We start from the raw sequence: 19,549 nt of genomic DNA on the forward strand, positions 1-19,549 counted from the left end.
GAAAAGCTGGAGTCCAGCTGCTTTCAGTGGAAGATGATGGAGGCAAGGGCATCTGGGGCAGTCCCAGTTTCACCGGTCAAAACACCTATAAGTGTGAAGTTACTGCTGTGCAACTGAAGGTCAGGTGAGGAGAAGCCAGTCAACCTGCAGTAGCAATGGCTACTGATGGCTTCCACCAACACACAGGGGGCCTGTGGAAATACACTCAAAGATACCTAGACACTCAACTGCCAACGGACATCGAGGCCAAAGTGCTCATGGAGAACTGCAACCTTTAAACACAGTCTTGCAGCTTCAAACACCGCAGTGATGATGTGATAACTGGGCCTACAAGTTTCCCCTACTTGTGAGTTCAGCTGTAAGGAGTGAGTGAAAGTTCATAAAATGTCATAGTAACCTATAAAAATAAATGTTGGTGGAAAAAGGTGCAAAAAGTAGACAGAAAAACGGAATTAGTACAAACAAAAAGTTCTCCTAACATAATTCCAGGACTGTGTTAAGGTCACGCCTAGAAAACGAGAACAATGTGAGTCTGGGAGTCAATGAACCAAAATTGGTGGGACAGTAATTATGCCTAAGTGATGGACAACTTAACGAGAGGATGGGCTATTCCACTCATCAGTCCCTTTTGGAGCCCTCAAAAAGAGACCCTGGGGGAAGCAAGCTGGCTACTACAATGCTGGCTGGCTGAAAGACAAGAGAAAGGGAAGGAGCAAGCTTCACTATCCTGGTTGCCACCTGCACCCTAAGCCTTCTTCATCCTAATCCTGAAAGATGTCCTGGCCAGGCCAGACCACATTAGGGGGAGCCAAATGACATTCACCACCTCCACCGGCTCAAGCTAAATCCATACCACCACCTGGGATGTGAAACTGTGCTACATTCCCACCCCCCTTTGTGTGTTTTTCCTTCCCCACTTTATTTCTTGTCCTTCCTATCCCTCTAATTTTTTCCTTCTGTTTACAAGAGTCTGGCTTAGTTGGCCAAGACCATGTATTTTGCTACACTGCTGTAAGCCACTGTCCAGAAAGAGACAGCTAAATGTAATATCTTAAACAGCCCAACGCTGATACAAGTTTGCCAGGTCTCGGGCTTGCTAATAAGATCACATGTATGCCTATGTTCTTCCAGCAGTGAGACTGCAAGTGAGTCCATATCAGAGGCAGAAGTTGCATTTTCTACCTTTGCTGTTCTTTTCTCTTCCCCTTTCGTGTGTGTTCATCTTATTTCATCTTCTAGAAAACGGGAGCAGATCTTAACAACTGCTCCAGCCCATCTTAACTAACTTTTCTCTTTTCCCCCAAAAGGATAGTTATTACCATTCAAGAGAGATTCAAATGTGGGTTTTTCCCCCTCTAAAGACTGTCCAACTAAGGGGAAAGGGTAAGATGTTAAGATGAAAGCCTTACTTAATATTTTACATTTCAAATGTTTTAACTGTTTTGTCCCCCTCACCCGTATTTTTAATAAACGGCTGAAGAGATTTTTAATGATGTCTGTGCCATGGTACTAAGTAGGCAGGCTGAGGTCTCTGTATTCTAAATCCCGAACCTTGTTTAAAACTGTTTAATGTTAGATATTTACAAGGTCATGATAACGCCTTTACCTCTTTGGGACCATATATTCCACCTAAATTAATACAACAGTGACCTGTGATCACAGCCTGGCAGGATCAGAAAGATGATAGCAAGAGAGAAAGAGAACATAGACCAAAAGCTGCGTCCAATTTATAGCAGTGTTGCCAAAAGTACTGATATTTAAGTCCTTTTTATAAGTGCTAAATACACCATTTCAGAAGTACTTTTAAGTACATGTATGCTGTGGAAATAGTACTTATAAATACATAAGTAAAAGAACAAGAACTTCCAACTCCTGAATTCCCTGCAATTGTTAAGTCAATTTATGGACAACTACTTAAATGATGTAAGCACTGAGTGGAAGAGAAAAAACAGCAACAATGAAGTTGTATTCATATATATAAATAGCCAAGGAATAACCATGAAAAAATATCCCCAATTTCCCAACAACCCTGCAGTGTTGGAGCATGCCCAGGGGGGTGGTAAGCATTTTCTACACTACCCTGCAGGGGATGCAGGTATTGGTCCTGTTCTCTCTGTGCAGGACATTGAGAGGTATGTGTCTCCCCGCTGCTGCTGGGCTGGGCCAGGCAGCGAGTCTCCCTGATGCCAGCTGCAGTGACCTATCAGAAGTGAAGTGGTGGGGCCACTACACTCCTTGGCTGGTGCGCAAGCCAGGCCAACAGAACAAAGCCTGGGCAGCCAGAACTCAGAGCCTGAAGGTCCCAAGTCAGGGCAACGGGTCCTGGGCCTGTCAGAATCCAGAACAGTCGGGAGAAATGTGATTTTTTTAAAAAACAAACGCTGTTTTGAAGAAGTACTTGCAGATTAGGAAAAAGTTATGTATGCTTGAAGTACCTTTAAAATGTACTTAAATGTAAGTGCTAAGTACAGACTCTTTAAAGTACTTAATTAGAAGTATATAGAGTATTTCAAAATACGTCAGTATATACAAATGTACTTAAGTACACGGGAGCGGTGATTTATAGTTACTTGTTGGGAGGCAATGGCATCCTCTAGGGACCAGGCTAAGATTACAGAGATCCTGGCAATTATGGATTCAGTCCAAACCAGCAGCCAGTTTAAATATATTTAACGCACTGATTTTCCATACAGACCAACTGCATGCTTCATTTTCTCAATATTAAGACATTAAAGTGACTGGTCCAGCTGCCTTGAGGAGTGGGGGAGGAGGTGAGGAGGTCAATGCATCAGATAAAAACCCAAAGTGTCTGCCTTGAACTCACCAACTCCGACACCATCCTTGACGAGTACTGTACAATGCTGCTCCCAGCAGCTACGGCAAAACTGGTGCTGACAAGCCAGAGAGAGTAAGTTCTCCTTTCGGACAAACTGCATACACACTGCACAGTGATGGGAGGAATGTACCATTGTCTGAAAGAGAGGTGCAAATCAGAGTTGGGCTGAAATGGTTCCTGGCACCACTTAGCTCTTCTGGCCCTGTAAGCCCAAAATGACCCTCATCAGCCCTTACATGGCACTGTTGTGGAAGGAGCCCAGTGTTGTCTCTAAAACTTTACCCCAGGACAGACTCACCTTCACCTACTTCAGACTGCCCTTGGCTTCAGCTCATCAGAGGCTGGGAGAAGGAGCCATCTAGGAAAGGCGCATGCTGCTTCACCAATTAATTCTTTTTAGGAGCCTTTTAGGTGTCAGAGGACAACAGACAAGTCTTTCACTTTCCTCATCCCAGTCACTGGACTGCCTCAGAGTTGGATCTGGTGTATTACCCACAAGGAGATTTGTTTTTCTGGTCTCTATCCTTGTTCTGCTACCAAATGCAGATTAACCATCCCTTTGAAATACACCATTGCATTATTTCTTTCTTCGGTTAGTTTTTCCATCTACCTTGTTAGCAGAGGTCAATTCAAAGGGACTTGTTCATTCACTGTCTGGCTAGATCCCAGGAAGCAGTCATTCTGGGAACTCACCTATCAGTGTCTGTGCAGCTGGACAGCAATTTCAGATGACAAATGATGCAAGCGAATGTAGCACCTTTATGCACATCAGTGTTTGTGGGGAGGGAAAGCAGATCCCAGTCCACTGTGAAGTTCAAGGAACCTCTCCTATCTCTTCACCTTCACTTGTGCCACATATTGCACAGCAGACACCATCCTTCTGGCTGAGGAGGAATGGGCAGTATTCATTGCAAAGTCATTGTTACTCCCAGGCCCTGCTGGCCCAGGAAGCAAGTCATTAGGAAACAATCTGGATCTCCCATGTGGTTGTGAAGAACAAGCCACTAAACAACAGATGCAGCCCTTAGCTACTCCTGTTCTGTTTCATCTCACCCATACAAGCTGAAGGGGAAGTAGGTTAACAGAGGACCACCAAAAGCTAGATTCTGCCTCCACATCTGGAAGCAAAAGTTTATATACCCATTTGTCCCTTTCAGACTGAAGCCATAATGCAAATCCCTTTCTAACACCTTAAAGCTTTAGTACCTTCCAAAGAAACCTGCCTGGGATAACTCACCTCCCAGGCCTGCCTATGCACTCTTAGAACACAGCCACTGCTGAACGACAGTGCAAGGGCCTGTCCACACTAGGAGTATAACTCTGTTGTAGCATCGTCGTCTGCCACAGTAGGAGCATCTTTGTTCTAAGAGACCTATTCCTATTGTTGCTGAAAACAGTTCTCTAACAGTGTTAGGGATCACTTATTGCCTAGATCAAGTAAACATTTATTTGGGCAGCAGGCAGTTTCCCCAGTTCTAGCTAACTGTCTCTCTAGAAGAGTTTCTACTATAATTCTCCTGTAGAGGGAACTGAAGCAGAGTGACTTGCCCCAACAAAGCACGTAGCAGAGCTAGGAACTAGACCCAGATTTTTCAAGTCCTAATCCAATGCCTTAACGACCTCACCCTTCCTCCCAAAGGTACAGAACAGCATTTCAGAGGAGGGCACCTAGATGAAAGCAGACACAAGAAAACTAGATAAAGTTCATAAGTGCTCAGGGCCCATTTCATAACATGTAGAGTAATAAAGATTAACTTAATCTGGAACCCAAATATGCTAGAGAGTTTATTTTAAATCCACGCAGCCTTCCACTTTTAGCGTTTTTCTTTTTCATCAGTGCTAGCTGCAAGTTGACTCAGATGCAACAGCAACTACCCACTGTAAAAAATCAGCCTCCTCTAGATCCAATATTCTGTAATCCATTCCCAGAACAACTATTTGTGACATAACCCATTGGATTGCAACACCCACAGCAAATGAATCCTGTAAACATGCAGTAGGAAGCTTCTAACTGAGAGGCAAGTTTCCAAAGACTCTTCACTGCTGCAAAACCTAAACTGTGGGTTCAAAGGTCATTATGAAACTGGTTGGGAAGAAGCGTCCTTTGGAGATTGGCCTCAACATCCTCAAGCAGAGCAACGCAGCCACCTCAGGACAACACCCAATTTCAGTAACAAATAGGCCTTATTTTCTCTATCAACCCCTAGTTCTCCTAAGACCTCTTTTAGAAACAAACAAACAGAGAGCAAGACCCGAAGAGCCATCTTGGGCCGTGTGAATTCTGCAGAACTACTCACTCCCATGTTTTATCTAACCTGCTCTTGAAGAGCTACAGTGATTTACTCATCTGCAGAGGTTATTCGTGTACATTAACTGCCACACCATATGAAGGCTTATATGCAAGTGCCAGAGACATCTTGGCTCTCTATAAAACAGCAGCAGGAGGTATCGGGTTATGGTTTAAAACACTAAGTCTGCACAAAATGTTAGTGTGAGGCTGGCCAGGCAATGAGTAAGGTGACCCTAGAATGGAGTGGTGCAGACTGAAGTAGCCAGTTACTTACATGTCTGGATGAGGTGGGTTGAACTCGTGCTTCCACTAGCAACTGGGCAGAATTGGACTTGTGCCTGGAAGGGTGAATTTAAGAATTAAACGCGTGCACCAAAATGCATTTTCATTTTACAAGAACCATTTTGCCACTAATGAAGAGTAGCTTCTGGCTGAACTGGAGTGGAGTTGCACAGGATACTTGATCAAGGAAAGTCTAAGTCCATTCTTCATGGAGGCCCTTGATGCAGCAAAGTGAACTCTTGCTAATAAAACCCTCCTTTTCTGGACGTAACTAGCATAGGTTGCCAACTTTCTACTAGCACAAAACCAGAGGCCCCGCCCCCACTCACTCCATTGCCCCTCCCTCTGTCCTTCGCTCTCCCCACCCTCACTCACTCGCTCATTTTCACCAGGCTGGTTCAGGGGGTTGGGGTGCAGGAAGGGGTGAGGGCTCTGGAGTGGGGTCAGAAATGAGGAGTACAGGAGGTGGGAGGGGTTTCTGGGCTGAGGCAACGGGTTGGGATGCGAGAGGGCGTGAGGGGTCTGGCTGGGGGTGCGGGCTCTGGGGTGGGGCCAGGGATGAGGGGTTTGGATTGCAGGAGGGGGCTCCGGGCTGGGGGGGTGGAGCCGAGGGGTAGTATAGAAGGGGGCTCAAGGCTGAGGCAGGGGGTTGGGGTGCAGCAGGGAGTACGGGCTCTGTGGCTGGGACCAGAAATTAGGGGGTCAGGGTGCGGGAAGGGGGTTCTGGGCTGGGGGTTGGCGTGCGGGGGGCTCGGGTGGGTGAGGGCTCCGGCTGGGGGTGCAGGCTCTGGGATGGGACTGGGGATGAGAGGTTTGGTGTGCAGGAGGGTGCTCTGGGCTGGTACTGAGGGGTTTGGAGGGAGGGAGGGGGATCAGGGCTGGGGCAGGGGGGGTTGGGCCGCGGGAAGGGGTGAAGGGTGCAGGCTCCAGGTGTCGCTTACCTCAAGCAGTTCCCGGAAGCAACGGCATGTCCCCCCTTCGGCTCCTATGCAGAGGCATGGCCGGGCAGCTCTGTGCATTGCCCCATTTACAGGTGCCGCCCCCGCAGCTCCCATTGGCCACGGTTCTCAGCCAATGGGATCTGTGGAACCGGTGCTTGGGGCGGGGGCAGCATATGGAGCCCCTGCTGCCCCTACGTGTAGGAGCTGGAGGGGGGACATGCCAATGCTTCCGGGAGCTGTGCAGAGCCACTGTCTTAGCCCAGACTTTTAATGGCCCAGTCAGCAATGCTGACCGGAGCTGCCAAGGTCCCTTTTTGACAGGTATTCCGGTCGAAAACCAGGCAACCCTAAACTAGCACTGTTCAAAAAATAGTGACTATGGTTAACAGGGTGGATAAAAATTGTTTTTAATAAAAAACTGGACCTATCTGTGAGTTTTTTAAAGTTACATTAAATACAGTTTTATTTTAAAAAAAACCTATTTAAAATTAAATTTGAAATTAAATAGGCCTTTACTTAATAAAAAGAAAATAATTTAAATTTTAAAAATATTAAGCGTGACATGTTTGCTACAGAAATTTTAAAGAAAGTCAAACTATTGAACTGGTGGAAGTCACCGGCTAAGCACCTTGGAACCACAGTTTAAGCACTAACCCAACTTTTAACAGCAGTTCCTTCTGTTGGTGTAGAGAGAATATTTTCTTCATTTCAGTTTATTCAACTAGTTCAGTTCAGTGACTAGTTGATTCAAAGCTAAGAAACTAATGGCAAGTTGAAAAGAAGAAAAGCTTGTTTTCCTGTTCAAATCGCTGAATAAAAAAAACCAGGTATAAGAAGGTGAGGTTTACTAATTCTAAAATCCTGAAGGAAATGGTGGCCAGAAACAATCAGTTCAATTCACTAACTATAGATATTCTTTCCTTTAATAAATCAGTCGTAAATGAAAAACCTGTTTTGATAAACTTTTTTCTTATGTATGCAGCACATTTTAGGTAATTTTATTTAACTAGTTTTTTTAAAATGCTGGTATGGTGCATTTGTAATTGAATTCCCATCCAAAAAGCTTGACAAAAATCAAAAGTAAAAAACTAGTTTAAATAAGAAATGCATCATTTACCATAATAAAAATGCAAAAATTAAGAATCTCACTAAGGAAGAAGCTAAATTGCTTAAATAAATCTCAGATTCATAGATTCAAAGATCAAAAGGGGCCACTGTGGTTGGCTAGCGCGACCTCCTGCACAGCACAGGTTATAGAACTTCCCAGAAGTAATTCCTAGAGCAGACGTTTCAGAAAAATATCCAATCTGGATTTAAAAATTGCCAGTGTACCCTCCTGATTAGCAAAAAGCAGCACAAATTAGCGTAAAGGTTGTATTTAGTTGCAAATCATCACATTTTAATGGTTAACAACTAGTGAGAATCAACTTTTTAGGAAAATAACAGAAGTACACATGCAAAATGAGCTTAAAATCGATTATTTAAATGACCATTTCCCACTTTCTGATTTAAATCACTTTGACTAAACATCACGCTGATTTAAATCCAAATGTGAACTAGATTTCCCGTATATTCTTAGACAGGATAGACCAACAGGATTTTCCTAATCTAAATCCCTTTTCAGCAAAGGCTGCTGACATTTCGCACTTCAGTTTGGACAGTTTGGTCTCGCTTTGATTCCAATACATTATCTAGCTAAGTATTTATGCAATTGTATCAGAGCCCCCCACCCCCTAAGAACACCAAATAAGAAATAAGCAGCATTAGAAGTAGCCACATGTTGCTGTTTGGGGTTTCCAACACTGCAGAGGAAGGTTTTCACCATGGATGTAAACATCACTGAATTAAATCTAAGTCATTTCTATTCACTGTGGGATAGGTAAACTCCCTCTTCTTCTCACTCCACAACTTTTAGGGATTTAAATTAGGAGCCACCACTGAATTTATATCAAGTGCAGCTCAGGAAGGAAAATGGAAGTTTGACATTAGCTTGAGCACCAGATGCACTAAGAAACAATCTGTAATGTTGCAATTTTAAAAATAAAGCCCCTCCCCAATGTACTCCTGTTCCAGATCTGACCACTTACATTGCAGAAGAGCAGTGGCTCCCATGCAGAAATCCCACCTTCTGAAGCTAGTTCTAGCAGGGGTCGGTAACCAGTGGCATACGGCTGCCAGCCGGGGTCCCAGCCACCACCCCAGCTCAGCCAACTGCCGGCCTGGGTGAACAGAACCTCTGGCCGGCAGCGGGCTGAGCGGGGCCGGCGGCCGGGACTCTGGCTGGCAGGAGCTGGCGGACGGAACCCCAGACTGGCAGCAGGCTGAGCTGCTCAGCCCGCCTCCGGTCTGGGATTCTGTCCGCCGGTGTAGTGTATTAAATTTCTCCCCGTAGGAACGTGCTGCTTGCAGAGCACCACGACTGGCAGCCGTAAGTAGTACACCGTAAGTAACACATTCCTACGGGGAGAAATTTAATACACTACACCGGGGTAGGGAAGGCTATGCCTCCCCAAACAGCCGGCCCACTTCCCGCCCCCTGACTGCCCCCCTTATAACCCCTGACCTATCCAAAGCCCCCCGCTCCTTGTCCCCTGACCACCCCCTCCCAGGACCCCCACCCCCTGACTGCCCCCCTCAGAACCCTCCACCCCATCCAACCCCCTCTGCTCCTTGTCTCCTGACCGCCCCCTCCTGGGACCCCCCACCCCATCCGCCCCCCAGACCTCCCCCCATCCAAGCCCCCCTTCTCCCTGTCCCCTGACTGCCCCGACCGTATCCACACCACTGACAGGCCCCCTGGGACTCCCACATCTATCCAACCACCCCTGTTCCCCGCCCCCTTACCATGCCACTCAGAGCATCAGGACTGGCAGCCATAAGTAGTACACCGTAAGTAGCACATTCCTATGGGGAGCAATTTAATACACTACACCCGTCGCCGCTCAGCCAGCTGATGGTCTGGAGTTCTCAAAATATATTCTCTCACCCCTTTTCAAAAATTACACTACAATTAGCTTAAAAAGTTGAAAACTTAAAAACTTTATACATTTTTTAACGATTACTGTAATATACAAATAATGTTAATAAATACATAGGTTTGATGAAACAAAGTAGTTGTACTTATGTGCCTGTGCTTAATTTGGGTTTCTGATGATTTACCGTCTAAAAAAAATCTCGCATGTCTCGCACCCCCAAAAAGGGCATCTCGCACCCCCAGGGGGTGCGTGCACCCCAGGTTAAGAACCACTGCACTAAACTGATAAGATCTGCATTTTAATTGAATTTTAAATGAAGCTTCTTAAACATTTTAAAAACCTTGTTTACTTTACATACAACAATAGTTTAGTTACATAATGTAGACTTATAGAGTGAGACCTTCTAAAAACGTTAAAATGTATTACCGGCATGCGAAACCTTAAATTAGAGTGAATAAACGAAGACTCGGCACACCGCTTCTGAAAGGTTGCCGACCCCTGCCCTAGACTCTTTGGGGACCAGCTGTGTGCCATGGGAAGCTTGCTTGCTCGGTCAGTGTGCACTACACATCAGATAAAGAGTCGTGAACCATGGCCATTCAGGAAACTGCATTTCCCCCACCCCCTCTGGAAGGGGTTGATTGCTAACAGGGACTTGTGGGGCAGAGTCACTTTTACTATTTCTGGACCAGCCAGAAGGAGATGCAAAGAGGCACTGGCCGCTGGCATGTGCTTCTCAGATGGGTTTGGACAGAATTTACACTCTGCCTTTGCAGCTTGTTGATCTGCTGTAAGAATTGTTCAGTACTATTTGAGTGGCTACTGAGTCAGGATCCCACTTCCCAATATCCTGACGCAACATCCTTTCAGTGCTCTCCAGAAAAATCACCAATTGTATCCAGAAGGAGCAAAAAGCTTTAATCCAAAAGCATGACTGCCTTGTAAGCCGTCACTAATTCAGTACCTGTTTATGGCCAGGGATCAGATTCTTCTTTCAGTGGAAAAACTTACTAGAAGCAGGGTTAAGAAAACTGAGGAGATTCTAAAGGAAATTTTCCCTTTATTATAATCAACTACTGCTGCAGCTTTCTCAATACAAAGGTTCAAATTTAAAGCAAAATGCATTTACAGTGCTTAATCCCTTAAAGAGATGGGAGCCCTCCAGGACAAACAAACACCATCTCTCTCCCTTGATTCCACCTACATTAACTGGTCAGCTAGGGGAATTCACTTGATCAAAATGCAGCCTTCCTCTTCACTCCTGGGGTACAGTATGCAGCCTCCCTGATGGCCCAACCATTCTCTTGTGTAGATATCAGTGGGAAACAGCCTGGTACATTCATATTTGCAAAACAGTGAGAGTGAAAAGCGATTAGCATGGGATACATACAAGTTAGTCACACTTACCTTTCCAAAATCTCCGAGACTTGCCAGTGGAAACTAACTAATACAAGCTTAGCAACTGCATGAGACACCTGAAAAAGGAAAAAAGAATCAAGAGACATATTTCCAGAGTCCCCTTGTACACCTAGGAGTTTGCACGCACGCACACCGCCCCATAATACAGGTCATAGTTCAGACTTTTCTGTGCTAGTGGTCTGGGCTGGAAATGAATCCTATGAAATTTGTTTCTCAAACCATTTCACATAGTTCATGTTTTCACCCACTGTCAGGGGTCAGGGCCAAAAGAAACCTACAGTAAAACATGTCAATGCCTGCCACTATTTGCACCCAGAACCTGCAGGCCATTAATTTTCTAGCTCAAGCTTTAAAGAAGGGTCCCGGTTGAAACATATCCCCCCAATAAAAGGATAAACAATGCCATGGGTGGGGAACGGAGCTACACATACAGCTGTACCTAAAGTAACCACTGTTCCAACTGATGCAATTTCATGCAGCCAAGTGAGAGAAACTCAAAACCTGACTGTTGCTTCCCCTGACTAGGCCTAAAAAGGGTGGGACTCAAGAGAGAAGAGGCAGGGGCCAAGTCATAATTAAGGTTAAGATTTTGTCACGGTTATTTTTAGTAAAAGTCACGGACAGGTCACGGGCAATAAACAAAAATTCACAGGAGCCCATGACCCGTCTGTGACTTTTACTAAAAATAAGTGGTAGTGCGGGGGAGGAATGACAGCTGGAGCCCCATGGGGCGGGGACTGACAGCCCGAGTCCTGCCACAGGGGGCAAGAGAACTGACAGCCTGAGCCCCACCACCACGGCGGGGGTAGGGGCACACAGCTGCAGTCCAGGCTTCAGCCGTGGGCACTGGCAACTGAAATCGAAGAAGTCACAGAGGCCTGGTAAAGTCACGGAACCAGTGACCTCCATGACTAAAGCATATCTTTGGTCATAATAGAGCACACAAAGCCGTGTGACTTGTGCATGAGCAAACAGACACCCCTTAATGAGCAGGGCGGAGAAGAGGTGCCCAGCTGCACATGGGGGCAGGGGATGTGGTAAGAAAGAAAAGGAAACATTTAGCTTTCCTGCCACGGGACTAGAGACTGTACAACTTCCAGTGATGGGTTGATGCACTGCAAGGGGTCTGGGGCAGAGGCTGGAATTAAATAATTTTTAACTGGTCTGAGCAAGGTAGCCCTGTGTAATTTTAGAGAAAGGCTAAATGAAAAATATTTCCAGGTAACCCCAAGAAGAGGAAGCAAGTTAGAAGTTTCAAATCTTACATTGTTTATCTTGGTTCAGTATTAATAGGAGCATAAAAGTGTGATGGGGCTGTAGGGTAAAGCTGGGGTCTGAACCACATAACAATACAGGTACTGAACACTTGCTTTTAAAATGCAAGGCTGTGAATTAGAGTCACATATGGAGATTCAGGTATATTAAGGGCCAACACCTTGGAGGCAGCTCAGGAGAATGGGCATGGTTAGAAGGATCAGCCTTTAGGACAAGACTGACAGCCCCTAATGCTATGTTTATCCTCAAAACACATTGCAGCACGGGTAGCTAAAGTGCAAGCTCCACATGCTGAAGGAGTGGGGGCACAGTGCCTCAGCCCCAACAGGCAGGAAGCTACTCTAGATGAGCAGCAGTTTCCATGGCAGAGTTACAGAACAATTTGCAAGACACTATAAATTGCTGGGCAAAGTTAAGTTTCTCACGTATTGAAAAGAGGTAATGCAATAAACATGATCAGTTTCTGCATATAGACATGGAGACCTTTGTTTCACCCCACTGGAGTAGCATATGATATAGAGTTCTGCAGATGTTGTGGTTTGTTGATCTCCAATATATAAAGCCCAATTATCAAAAATCTTCACATATTCTGATGTCCAGATTAATCAAATTGGGTGGTATGATTTACAGTCCTCTGGTTCTTGTCTTTTTTCAGGGTAAGAATCACTCATCATATTGATGTGTCCTGAAAAGTTTATCTTGCCCAAGAGAACGCTCCAACATCTGAAGGCTTGGATAAAGGAACCCTCTGGGCGCTCTATTTCTTCTTAACAGCTGCAGAGCGTCGAGTTAATTGGCTGTGTCCTCAGCTCATTTTGCTAGACAGGCCATCTTATTTTCCAGCAGTTGCAGCCTGGCCCCCACCTACGTAATCTTGTTCAATATCTTCATCAGTGATTTAGATAATGGCACAGACAGTATGCTTATAAAGTGTGTGGACAATACCACGCTGGGAGGGGTTGCAAGTGCTTTGGAGGAGGATGGGATTAAAATGCAAAATGGTCTGGACAAACTGGAGAAATGATCTGAAGCAAACACGATGACCGTCAATACGGACAAATGCAAAGTTCTCCATTTAGCAAGGAATACTCAGTGGCACACATCCAAAATGGGAAATGACGGCCTAGGAAGGAGCCCTGCGGAAAGGGATCTGGGGGTCATAGTGGATCACAAGCTAAATATGAGTGATCCATGTAACGCTGTTGCAAAAAAAGCAAATATCATTCTGGGATGTATTAGCAGGAGTGTTGTAAGCAGCACACAAGTAGTAATTCTTCCGCTCTACTCTGCGCTGATGAGCCTCAACTGGAGTATTGTGTCCAGTTCTGGGCACCACATTTCAGGAAAGATGTGGACAAATTGGAGAAAGTCCAGAAAAGAGCAACAAAAATGATTAAAGGTCTAGAAAACGTGACCTACGAGGGAAGATTGAAAAAATTGGGTTTGTTTAGTCTGGAGAAAAGAAGACAGAGGGGACATGATAACATAGAAGGTCGTTACAAGGAGCACGGAGAAAAATTGTTATCTTTAACCTCTGAGGACAGGACAAGAAGCAATGGGCTTAAATTGCAGCAAGGGAGGTTTAGGTTGGACATTAGGAAAAACTTCCTGTCAGGTTAAGCACTGGAATACATTGCCTAGGGAGGTTGTGGAATCTCCATCATTGGAGATTTTTAAGAGCAGGTTAGACAAAACGTCTGTCTGGGATGATCTAGATAATACTTAGTCCAGCCCTGAGTTCTGGGGCCTGAACTAGAAGACCTCTCAAGGTCCCTTCCAATCCTACGATTCTATGTGAGACACATCTGTGGCTGTAATTTTTCAACCATTGCTACCTGGCCTTGAGAGTTGTCCACCCAGGTAGAAATTTGATCCTAAAGCTTAAAGAATGTTTCATGTTTGAGAACTTAGAATCCTTAACGGTGATTAGTTTGGTGGTGTAGCTGTGCAGCACCCTCATCCTGAATGTCTTTTCCAGGACTGACTTGCTTTTCTGGAGCTCTGTTTTCATTGTAGATTTTGCAGAGACCTGATAGAGTTTTAAAGAGAATTCCTAGGGACATTCTTAGACTAAGCTCGAACTGGTCCGCAGAAAAATCCATTTTTTCCAACACACAGATTTTGAGATGTGCTGTCTGGGAGCCTGTAAGGGTGCAGCTTGACCCCATGCTCATTACATGACCACTTAAGGCGAGAGTACATTAGGGAAGAGTCGGAATCAACACATCCTGTGATTTTAAGTCAAGTTGACAATGTCCTGCAAAATCAGGGTTGTGTTTGGAAGTGCCTGGCCAGAGAAGAGAACAAACCTAGTAGGAAGGAGAAAGGAGAAAAAGAAACATTTAAACTGTCTGAGCTCACTACTGCTGCGGCTGGGAATCTCTCCAGGGAGAGCCCAGGAAGGAAGTCCTCTCTCCCCTGGTAGAGCCAACACTGGGTTTTAACTAATAAAAGTTTTTTTTCTAAGCCACAGAGGTAAGAAAATAATTCTGAGAAATGTTCCTTTTAATCCTAGAACATGACTTTCCAGTGGCTGCGATTTTGGATTGTCTCATCAAGAGAAGGGAATTGGTGATAAAGATAAATTACTGCTAGATCAAACCCTTACAGACTTACAGCAATACCCCGGCATGGTCAAAGCAACCCACAAAGAGCAAGAGCCTCTGCAACCACCATGGCTGATGAACAATGAAGGTAGAGTAGATGAGGTCAATTTAGACAACTCCAGCCTTCCGAACCGTACCACCACAGGAACTACGGCAACTCCCAAGATTAGATCCCAGTTAGGCAACGCTATGCTTTGCTGAAAACTTCTAAACATGCATGACCTTCATATACTAACTAGAATGAAACATATCTAAGTAAAAATTTAACCTGAAAAGGGAAAAATAAGTCTTTTGTGCTTCTTTATCATTCATAAAGAAGACCCGAGATATTTTTTATTAGAGACTGAAACCTGGGCAAATGAAAGGCATTTTTCATCATACTGTTTAAAAAATTTTAAACACCTACTTAACTCAGACTTCTGACACACTGGGTAGAAAATTTTGAAAGTTCTAAGCATTCAGAGTATTGCTTAGAATTAGACTGACATTTCAGCCTCTCCCTCCGCTACAGATTGTGAGCTATAGAAGAAGTAGGAGAAATGCAGTTCAGACTCATGAGCTGTAGCCTTGGTATCATGGAACAGTCTTGACAGCCAGCATGGCACAACTATGTCTAAATGACAGGGTTTTAATCTCCAACCATCACCTCGCCACAGGCGTGCAGACACCCAGTGTCAGCCCACAAGATTAGAACCCTATTCACAGGGCAGAGTCAGTTAAGGACTGATAAATATTACAAGTGCTGCTAAGCAGGACTTGCAGGTGCTTTCAGTCCACAACATAGTTTGCGGCGCACTGAATAAAGAGGATCTCATGTTAAGTCTTAACTCCTTGTTCTCTGTACTTCATCATTTTACATTAGCCTTAATCCACCTGCTCTCATGTGCACACAGCACAGACATTTCAGCTGCCAAGTGGGATCAGCAGAGCTTCTGTTAGGGAAAACGCCAAGTGCAGTATTTCTCAGACCGCGAATTGTTTTTCCAGGGGAGACAATGCAAGCCCAATGAAAATAAGTTCTAAGCAAGACATTATACAGAGGGGTTGTGTTAGCTGTTACTGAGTTGTGCTCACTCAAGCCGTACCCTATGCCCCAGCAGGACAGCCAACTCCAGGTAAAAGCACCATCACACGCGAGTTAAGGGTGTGCTTGGTCACGACTTGAGTTCTCTGCAGTAAAGACAAACACATCTTCTGACCCATTTCACCATTTCTCTCTGCTAGAGGATCCCAGGTGTGTTTTTAAGAAACACAACTGAAGGAAAGAGAAGAAATTGCTCATATGAAGGCCATCACTTTAGGGTATGGAGAATAGCAATCTCAGCTGAATTATTGAATTTGACAGCCATAGCATGTGAATTTGGCAATGTATTTTAACTGCCTCACACAGCTTCTGTGCTCTTCTGGTCCAGCTATAAGATGGCAATGTGAAACTCAGATTTGCGGAAAGACTGTTTAGACATTTCCATAGTGCTGTCTCTTCCCTCCACCTTCCACCAAGATCAGACTCATCAACAGCTGTGAGCTGCCACGTTTGCTCAGGCAGATCCAGCCAGGCTGCAAGTTTTAGGTGATGCATGAATCAGAGAAAAGAAAAAGAGTGGGATTTAATCAACCCACACATCTGTAGTTAGTTTTTCCATCAAACTGGAAATAGCAACAAGCTGCAGGCTTGGGCAGTGAGGAATAAAACTGATTTTCTTCAAATAATCCTGTGAAACTACTAAATTTGCAAGTCCTGGGCTTTCCTGCCAGCTCTATGATCTTTCCAGCCAAAGATCCACTCCAGACATTCTGGTACATTGCATTTTGAGGTAATTGTTTAAGGAGTTTTGTTTTATTTTGGCTCAAAATTTTTTTTGAGCAGATACTGCACATTGAATACCACAAATTTACAAGCCTTATATGAAAGGAATAATCCTTATCCCATTGAAGTTGAGTATATTATTGGTACTATCCGGATTTTACACATTTGCTAGATAATAGTACAGTTTCAGTGTAACATACAGAACTCCCCTCTGTTGCATGGAAGCAGTAACAGCAACAGCTAAGGGAACAAAGTTTCAGAAGATATTATTTGTACTACAGTAGAACTTAAGAACCCCAATCAGGGACCGATGTCCCCTTGTGCTAGGTACTAAAGATTAAACAACAAGCAGGGTCTATCTAGGTTAATGGAGCATACATGCTTATCATCATATGATGAGTGCATTCATATACTTGGTCAGACATGTACCATGTGATAAGGAGTCTCTTCAGTTGGGTAGCTAACTTCAATAAGAGTTAGGCCAAGCCAAACTCCACATAGAAAGTGCCATGTGACTTGTAAGGGACTGAGGGCTCTAAGTGGGAGGAAACAACCCAGGAGGTTTCTAAGTATGGGTCCACTATACCTCACACTGCAAAGAGAAAACAGACATTCAAGACTGGAAGCTAACCTGGACAAGCAAGAATGCTGTCCAAAGAAATAGGTGACCAGAGCAGTCAATTCACAACTGAATCAAATTCCCACTAAGAAATCTCAGTATCTGTTGTAAGTGTGAGGACAAGAGTAGAATACTTGCTTTAGTGGCCATGGTCACAGTACAGCCCAGTCACCATCAAAAAATTGTTCTAGAAAGCGTCAGAGAGGGAATCCAAAAGAATAAGACAAATGGAAGTGCGAGGCTCACTGCACTACTGGGCCCTCATGCAATGCTATCCTGGGAAATGAATGAACCACAGAATCTAGTTCTCTGAAGCAAAGAACAGAGATGGATGTGAGCCAGGTCAACAGCACAAACAGCAGATCAGTTCAAAAGGCAGTAGCAAAACTGCTTCTCCAGGCTAATGAAGAACAGAGGTGGCACAGAAAACAGTCTCCCAGGAGTGAGAGGCAGGTGCACAGCTTCCGAACCTTGGATTATCTCCAACATTGTATTTCCTCAAAAGGGTCTTTAATGTACCCTTCAAACTTTCCTCTTAAGGGGCAAACCCTGCCTAAGTACTAAACCACTTTAGTCCTTGAAGAGAAAGGTGGCACTGAGTTTAGGAAGGGTTCCTGACCCACAGCACAGATCTTACAACATCTGCTCTATAGGCAGTCTTGGAATAAAAGAGCTGGGGAATCACTAGTCTCCCTAAGGAAAAAGGGGATCATAATAAACCTAGAGTGAATAGCAAGAAGTGTGAAAAACCCTCACGCAAAGGAATGGGCTGTTACCCATAAGTACAATACAACTTATGAAGAAATCATGTTAAAGGGAAACTGCTATAGATTTGTTAAGACCTTTGAGATCAAGGACATTATTACATAAGCAGCCTAAACGAGAATTTCTAACAGTTCTCAGAAACATCAGCTACTATTTCAGTATCTCAAAACCATGACTAGTAGTGGATCTCTCAGTGAGGGCGGGGGAAGATCAACATTTAATGATACTATGTTGTTTTCTTAACAGCAGCTATCCAATGTCCCCCATCTCCATGCTTGCTAATGGGACGTGAATTTTCTTCAACCTAATATGCCTCATAAAGATGACAAATAAGGGGACAGGAGAGTCTGCATGTTAGATACACATGAAAGATGAGATCCTAAGAAATGGACAACTCTTGTTCTACAGGGTACCAGTGACAAAACATGAAGGCAGCAGAGTTAAAGTTTAAAATGTCACATGGAGTGGACATTAAAGAACAGCAAGGAAAGCGCAGCTTCCTGTTCGATAGTTGTTATATTTCTGACACTCAGCTAAACATTTTTAGTGACTTTTGTGACTAGATGAAGCTGTTAGAAATCTTAAACATTACAATGGTATCCTTTAAATACTCCCTGAAATAAGCTATACCAAGCCAATGAATGCCAAGAACTGTACTGACAGGTACCCAAATACAAATCAGGTACAGCCTCTAGAGCAGTTTGGTCAATATCTCATACTGCACAATATAGGTGCAGATTTCTTAAGGCATAACACAAAACCCCATATATTCTCAGCTTGCCAAAAACAGTGCAATCTTAAGTGATGCTAGCAACTAATTAATGTCAGATGTGTCTAACAAGAGTGGGCCCATTCAGATTTAGAGGGTGCTAAACTAGACATGCTCAGCAAAGCTAGGATTCTGTTACCACTCAGATTGTTGTTCATATCCGGCATGTCCAAAAGAACGGAAGTCACATCCTGAGTACGAACAGGTACAGCAACTCAAATGCTGAAGGAAAAACTGATTCTCATTGACTAAAGCAAGAAGGACCCTTCATCTCATGAGCAACAAATTTCCAAGTCTTTGGGATGCATCCAAGAAGACTGCTCTTAGCACACAAGCAAAGGAAGAGAATAGGAACTACTGAACTGTCTCAGATCTGTGAAATGTCTCCCAGCAGACACATCACAAATGAGTTTGTGTGTATGGTGGATCAAGTTGGGAAGAGGTAGCTAGGCTGTTCATGCAGGGAAAGAAGGTTAAATTAATGTCTTGCTACAGCTGCATCAGCAAAGCAATCTATTTGATTAAGAGCATAAGACCCCAAGTTTCAAAATGAATGTCTTTACTGCCCCACCCCAATGCCATTCCCAGTTGGTGGGCGACAGGTAACTAAAAGCTTTACTAGATTAAAACAAATGTATCACGTGAGCTCACTCAGCTTTAAGATGGGAGATGGGGTTGACTACTCCGTTCCAGCCCAAGCAGAGGTTGCTCAAAGCACAAGGGAGTATTGCCCACTGGGACCTGTAGCCTTCTTGTGTCACACCACTTAATTAAATGGGCACAAGTTAATGAAAAGAAATCCTTCTCTGTTACGAGATTATTAAAACAATTTTAAAATAATATTTTCCCTTCAAGTGATTTGTTTGCTCTTTGCAGTTCAATCAGCTTGGAAGAAACAGACTATTTGGCTTCACTTTGTCTACACTGAGTTTCTACAATTTTCATGCAGTAGCCAAAAGCTGCAA

General features: G+C 44.2%; 2 protein-coding genes across 4 annotated transcripts in view; both read right to left on the bottom strand.

Annotated features, from left to right (window-relative positions):
* The window catches only part of NDUFAF3 (NADH:ubiquinone oxidoreductase complex assembly factor 3), a 131,011-nt gene that overhangs the window by 95,926 nt on the left and 15,536 nt on the right, over window positions 1-19,549 (bottom strand). The window lies entirely within an intron of this gene.
* Window positions 1-19,549, bottom strand: part of ARIH2 (ariadne RBR E3 ubiquitin protein ligase 2) — a 123,139-nt gene that overhangs the window by 16,838 nt on the left and 86,752 nt on the right. For all 3 annotated transcript variants that reach the window (XM_074957316.1, XM_074957315.1, XM_074957317.1), the window contains 3 exons: window positions 10,732-10,799; window positions 5,401-5,464; window positions 2,825-2,972 (listed from right to left, as the gene is read on the bottom strand). In XM_074957316.1, coding sequence (XP_074813417.1) covers window positions 2,825-2,972; window positions 5,401-5,464; window positions 10,732-10,799 — 280 coding nt within the window. The remainder of the gene's footprint in view (window positions 1-2,824; window positions 2,973-5,400; window positions 5,465-10,731; window positions 10,800-19,549) is intronic.

The sequence above is a fragment of the Natator depressus genome, chromosome 7, assembly GCF_965152275.1.
Source record: "Natator depressus isolate rNatDep1 chromosome 7, rNatDep2.hap1, whole genome shotgun sequence".
NCBI lineage: Eukaryota > Metazoa > Chordata > Testudines > Cheloniidae > Natator > Natator depressus.